The sequence below is a fragment of the Octopus bimaculoides genome, chromosome 23 (genome assembly GCF_046866305.1).
Source record: "Octopus bimaculoides isolate indiv1 chromosome 23, ASM4686630v1, whole genome shotgun sequence".
Classification (NCBI taxonomy): domain Eukaryota; kingdom Metazoa; phylum Mollusca; class Cephalopoda; order Octopoda; family Octopodidae; genus Octopus; species Octopus bimaculoides.
In genome coordinates, this window is record NC_142950.1 from 26,076,619 (window position 1) to 26,083,415 (window position 6,797).

At 39.5% G+C, this 6,797-nt stretch overlaps 1 protein-coding gene across 8 annotated transcripts in view; it reads left to right on the plus strand.

Moving 5' to 3' along the window:
* The first annotated feature begins 406 nt into the window (after window positions 1-406).
* Window positions 407-6,797, plus strand: part of LOC106880555 (uncharacterized) — a 26,462-nt gene continuing 20,071 nt past the window's right edge. For 2 of the 8 annotated variants that reach the window (XM_089340699.1, XM_089340700.1), the window contains exons 1-3: window positions 1,275-2,144; window positions 4,599-4,751; window positions 5,477-5,618. In XM_089340699.1, coding sequence (XP_089196825.1) covers window positions 4,650-4,751; window positions 5,477-5,618 — 244 coding nt within the window. In that variant the 5' untranslated portion in view covers window positions 1,275-2,144; window positions 4,599-4,649. Of the gene's footprint in view, window positions 536-1,268; window positions 2,145-3,017; window positions 3,152-4,598; window positions 4,752-5,476; window positions 5,619-6,797 lie in introns of those variants that run through there. The other 6 variants (XM_089340698.1, XM_089340703.1, XM_089340702.1 and 3 more) reach the window with 6 other exon arrangements.

Genomic DNA, 6,797 nt, shown 5'->3' on the forward strand with positions numbered 1-6,797 from the left:
GGACATAAACACACCAGCAGCAGTTGTCAGACAATGGTGAGCGTACAAAAAGACATACACACACACGACGGGCTTCTTTCAGTTTCCATCTACCAAATCCACTCATAAGACTTTGTTGAGCCCGGGGCTATAAAAGAAGACACTTAACCAAGGTGCCACGCAGTGCGACTAAACCCGGAACCATGTGATTGGGAAGCAAGCTTCTAACCACACAGCGACGCCAATGCACACATATACATCACTGGCGGTGCACCAGCATGGCCACAGCGTTAAGGCTGAAACACATAAAAGAATACAGTACACACGTACTCAAATATACATAAATAAATAAAAGTACAATGCAAGGCCTAAAATACAAGGGAAGTAACCCAATATTTAATCCCAGAATGATTACTTCCCTTGGATCGGTAAACTTTTTGTACGTACGAAATCTCACGGTTGAATTGTCGTTAAACCTTATGGTTGAAGCAAACTATAATCGCAGTGGTCAAGATAAGAAAGGAACCAGTAGCCGGACACATGTGACCAGGGAGGGGTAAGGAGAAAGAGTAGTAGAGAGAGAGAGAGACAGGGAGGAAGAAGCTCGCACGAACTTTCTATTTTCTTCTCAGTTCGTCACATCACAGCGTTCAGTATACATACATATATATATATATATATATATATATATATATTTTTCACATCTGGCCTTATAGCCCTTCTTGTTTATTTTCACTGTTCGTTCTCTTGTGTTTTCTGTTCGCCACTATATTCCTCCTCATTACAAATTTAATTTGTTTCCGCGCTAGCGATCGTAAAGTTGTGGAGTTCGATTCCCGGTGGTGCATCGTGTCCTTGAGCAAGACACTTTAATAATTCACTTTGCTCCAGCTGGTAAAAATGAGTTGTACCTGTATTTCAAAGGACCAGCCTTGTCACATTCTGTGTCACGCTGAATCTCACTGAGAACTAAGTTAAGGGTACGTGTGTCTGTGGAGTGCTCAGCCATTTGCACGTTAATTCCCAAGTGCAGTGAAGGCACATAGCTTAATGGTTAGGGTATTTGGCTTTCGATCGTAAGGTTGTGGAGTTCGATTCCCGGTAGTGCATTGTGTCCTTGAGCAAGACACTTTAATTCACTTTGCTCCAGCTGGTAAAAATGAGTTCTACCTGTATTTCAAAGGACCAGCCTTGTCACATTCTGTGTCACGCTGAATCTCACTGAGAACTACGTTAAGGGTACGCATGTCTGTGGAGTGCTCGGCCATTTGCACGTTAATTTCACAAGCAGGCCATTCTGTTGATCGGAACAACTGGGGACACTCATCGTCATAACCGACGGAGTACCAGTTGCATTCTTTGGTAGCCAACCTGTTGTATGTCCACAGCTTTCATTGGCTACAATGTATGAAGTTTATACCTACTCCCTTCCTGCATAAGAAGCTGCTTAGCATTTTGTCCGACCCATTAACAATTCTACCAACTTGCCAACAATAACGATGATGATGATGTTTTCTAATGACATGGGCGCAAGGTCAGGCAATAGTAGGGAAGTGAGAGAGCAGAGTATATTAAATCACTATGATGTTGATCCGGACAGGATCTGAACTTCTGGAAAGAGACACATGTCCATTTACGGCTAGCCATCTTGGCCCATCACTCTCAGAGACCCTGCTAATTACCTCGGTGGGGATGAGGGAGCAAAACAATATTATCAATGGTGGAGGTAAAGAATACGCACACCACCCGTTTTCGGCGTAACCCTAAACCCTAACCCTAAACACCGAGGGTGCGTATTCTTTACATTTGCCCCGTCCTCCTCCTCCTCCTCATCATCATTATCGTCGTCGTCGCCTTTTGTTAGTGCTGTTGGTCTTGGTATAGGATACAGTAGTTTTGTTATTGTTGTAGTATGTACCATTGCAATCGTCATAGGTTGAACTTGTTGATTTTGTTGTTGTTGTTGTTGTTGGTGGTGGTGGTAATGTTTAAACACTACGAAAACGGATTTGTCAAAACAGAACTGTGCTGTCATTTGTCACAGGAAGTATTCGGTTGCCAAGCAACATAGTTGTCCACCCCGATCAAAACTTTTCATGTGAGGTTTAGACAAAGATTAACTCCTTCCCGGCTTATCTGAGAGACAGTTGTGGACGTCACCTCAGGTTGGTGGATGTTTTGAGTATCTGTGTGTGTGTTTGTGCGTGCGTGTGTATGTGTGTGTGTGCTTGCTTGCTTGTGTGTTTGTGTTTGTGTGTGTGTGTGAATGCTGGGCTAGGATTTGTGTATATGCCTGCATGTATTTATGTGTATCTATATGTATACGTATATAAGTATGTATGAATATATGTCTGGGATATTTTTTAAAACGGGGGCCACATTTTTCATTAATGTTTTACGTAGTGCTTTTGGTAGCGAAAGACTTTCAAACTTCGTATACTTATCTATTTTGTGTTATAGAACAGAAAAATATTTTTGTATTCGAATTTATTTCATGTAAAAAATTGTCTTATTTCGATAATTTCAACCAATCACTGGTGTTCCAAGTTTCAAAGTGTTTCGTTAATGAAAAATGTGGCCCCCGTTTTAAAAAATATCCATATCGTAATTTAATGTGGAAAGAAATGGGAGGGCTCACATTTCACGCACATCGACTTTGTTTCCTCATACGATTTGATAAAGATTACAATTAAGTAGAAAAAAAAAAACGTTACTTTTGACGGCTATTCTATCGTTTTCAGAAAATTCTCTGATAAAAATCTTTGTAGAAAAGTGAGCATAATTCGTTCATTATTTAATTACAGTCGAAGGCGTCGAGCTGGCAGAATTGTTAGCATGCCGGACGAAATGCTTATCGATATTTCGTCCGTTGCTACTTTCTGAGTTCAAATTGCGTTGATGTCGACTTTACCTTTTATCCTTTCGGGGTCGATTAAATAAGTACCAACCAGTACGCACTGGGGTCGATGTAATCGACTTAATTCCCTCACCCAAGCTGCCCTTGTGGCAAAAATTCGAAATCATTATTTTATCGCAGTCATATTTATCTTCTAAAACAAACTCAAACGTCATCCGTCCTCTAGGCAGTCGTTTAGTATGCTAGAAATAACAGGAATCACGTGGGTATATTCTAAGGCAGAGGTTCTCAATGTGAGTGGCATCGTCCCCAAGGGTAAGTCAAAGAGGGCGTTACGCTTTAGGAGTTGGTGAGGTAACAATTAACATACTAAATTTTACCTAAAGCAGTAATTATATTACACATGATAATACTAGTAATGGTTAATTGAAATAACGAGATCTCATTTGGTACAGAGAAGTCATGGATCTTTTTTAAAACGGGGGTCACATTTTTCATTAATGTTTTACGTAGTGTTTTTGGTACCGAAAGACTTTCAAACTTCGTATACTTATCTATTTGTGTTATAGAACAGAAAAATATTTTTGTATTCGAATTTATTTCATGTAAAAAAATTGTCTTATTTCGATAATTTCAACCAATCACTGACAAGTATTCAGTTGTTTATATTTACTCCTTTGGCTGATTAAGCCATAGCTTCGTTTTATTTGCTTTTTTCATTTTCTTTTTTTTTTCTTCGTTTTATTTGCTTTTTTCTTTTTAAATTTGCTGTTTTACCCTAACCCTAACCCTAACCCTATCACCGATAGAATTGTTTCAGAATCGTTTGCTTATGTAGTCGGCACTTAATGTATATCGGCTGAATGGACGTCAGTAATTGGTTGAAATTACAGAAATACGACAACTTTAACATGGAATAACTTAGGGATTTCTTTTTTTTTTAAGAAGACTAAGAGAAAAAGATGTTTTATATGACACATTCTACCAGTGTTCCAAGTTTCAAAGTGTTTCGTTAATAAAAATGTGGCCCCCGTTTTAAAAACGATCCGAAGTCATTAACTTTCAGTGTATAAAGTAAATTTACGACCTTGGTCTTTATTAATTTTTTATCATTTCACTGTTAAAAGCTTATACAATTAATTTTTAAGGTAAAATTTATGAAACATCATCCAGGCTAAGTGAATTTAGTCTTGATGACTTAGCACTTAGGTGAACGCTAGTCATATAACAATTATTTAAAAACGGGGCGTTACAAAATTTATTGATACATTTTGTAACTATAGCTATATCTATGAATTTACCTTTCATAATAAATATTCTTACTCTTACTCTTTTACTTGTTTCAGTCATTTGACTGCGGCCATGCTGGAGCACCGCCTTTAGTCGAGCAAATCGACCCCAGGACATATTTATTCTTTGTAAGCCTAGTACTTATTCTATCGGTCAATTTTGCCGAACCGCTAGGCTACGAGGATGTAAACACACCACCATCAGTTGTCAAGTGATGTTGGGAGGGACAGACAGACAGACAGACAGACGCACACACACACACACACACACACACACACACACACACACACGCATATATACGACGGGCTTCTTTCAGTTTCCGTCTAACAAATCCACTCACTTGTGTTTCTTCATGCACGTGGTTGTTTGTGTGTGTATGTTTGCTCTGTAGTTTGTTGGTTTGTGTATCGATCTTTTCCCTCTCTTGGGACTCTTTTCCACATTTCTGCTTGATGATGTCTTTTTTCTGCAGTATATATGCTACAGTCTGCATTGCCTGGTTACCAGAAGTGAGTGTTGTGGAATGACTGTCCCCACTGACGAAGCTCTACAGGGATATCATACTGACTATTACCTCTCTACACATCGTAACAGCAAATGGCCTGGCCACTCTCCTACAAAGAAGGTGCGATATACTTTGATTCTCTTCTATATACAGTAAACTTTCGATTTAATGGACTAAGGAGACATGTTCACTAATGTTTGAAAGCGCATTGGATTGAAGAGAATACAGGGGTCGTTTTTTAAAATTGTTCCTAATGTAATAAAAATAAAGCTTCAACATAATATCCACTTCTGCACACTATTAACATGTTAATAAATGATATGTAATTTTTACTTCCTTGTTTTGACAGTGTATTTTGCTGTGCCTATAATTGTATTATTATTATTATTATTATTATTCATACATACATACATATATACATACATACATACATACATACATACATACATATATATATATGTATATATATATATATATATATATATATCATCATCATCGTCGTTTAATGTCTGCTCTCCATGCTAGCATGGGTTGGACGATTTGACTGAGGACTGGTGAAACCAAATGGCTACACCAGGCTCCAATCTGATTTGGCAGAGTTTCTACAGCTGGATGCCCTTCCTAACGCCAACCACTCAGAGAGTGTAGTGGGTGCTTTTACGTGCCACCGGCACGAAGGCCAGTCAGGCGGTACTTGACTGATTCATTAAATAGTTGAACGGTCAATTGATTGGTCGATTGAATTAATCTAATTAACTCCCTTTTTTCTTCTGATTATTTGCTTGATTGAATAGCTAATCATTTATTTCTGTTTTTGTTTTTCATTTTTTTTTATTATTGGTAAGAAACTTTCTTCCCCATTTGCCGCAAATACAGGAGTTGAGAGATTGGTTGTTTCTCAAAATGATGGCCCCTTTAGAGATGAACCCAGTGCTGAGTTAAAGGATCTCCTCCGCAGAAGCCAACAACTGCAAGAAGAAGAACGAAGCAAGTTGATTTTTATATTTTTTTAAGGAACACATATATTATCACACTTTGTTCATTATTTACATTATTTATGTTTGACGGATATTTGTCCTCATTTTGTTCGTTGTTAACACAATGTTTCAGCTGATATACCCTCCAGCCTTCATCAGGTGTCTTGGGGAAATTTAGAACCTGGGTTCTCATTCCTAAAGTATCTTTTGATGTTGTTGTTGTTATCACCACCACCACCACCACTATGATGATGATGGTGATGATGATAACAACGACAACATCAAAAGATGCATGCACACACACACACACACACACACACACACACACACACACACACACACATACACACACACACATGATGGGCTTCTTTCAGTTTCCATCTCCCAAATCCACTCACAAGGCTTTGGTCAGCCTGAGGGTATAGCAGAAGACACTTGACCAATGTGCCATGCAGTGGGACTGAACCCGGAACCATGTGGTTGGGAAGCAAGCCTCTTAGCACACAGCCACTTCAGTGCCTATTCACATCAAGGAAATATGCATAGCAGCTGAAAGTAGCTCAAGATGGCTCTGGTTGACAAGAGACAGCAAGTAGAACCCTTCTGGAGGTGGAGACTAGCTCAGTTCTCACTGCCCCATCCAGGTGAAGTGTATAGGCCGAGGAGCGAAATGCTGATGATATGGAAGGGTTTCTATGGATTTGCAAATATCTTTGAGCAGCTCCTGCAGGTTTTGAATGGGGCAAAGCATCTCTGATGTTTATTTCACCTTAATTCAACAGCACAGCTCCGAACAGAATAATCTTTACACACAATACACACATCATCATCATCATCATCATCATCACCATCATCATCGTTTAACGTCCGCTTTCCATGCTAGCATGGGTTAGACGATTTGACTGAGGACTGGTGAAACCAGATGGCTACACCAGGCTCCAATCTGATTTGGCAGAGTTTCTACAGCTGGATGCCCTTCCTAACGCCAACCACTCCGAGAGTGTAGTGGGTGCTTTTACGTGCCACTGGCACGAAAACTAGTCAGGCGGTACTGGCAACGGCCACGCTCAAAATGGTGTATTTTATGTGCCACCTGCACAGGAGCCAGTCCAGCGGCAATGATCTTGCTTGAATGTCTTTTCACGTGCCACTGGCACAAGTGCCAAGAAGGTGACATTGGTAACGATCA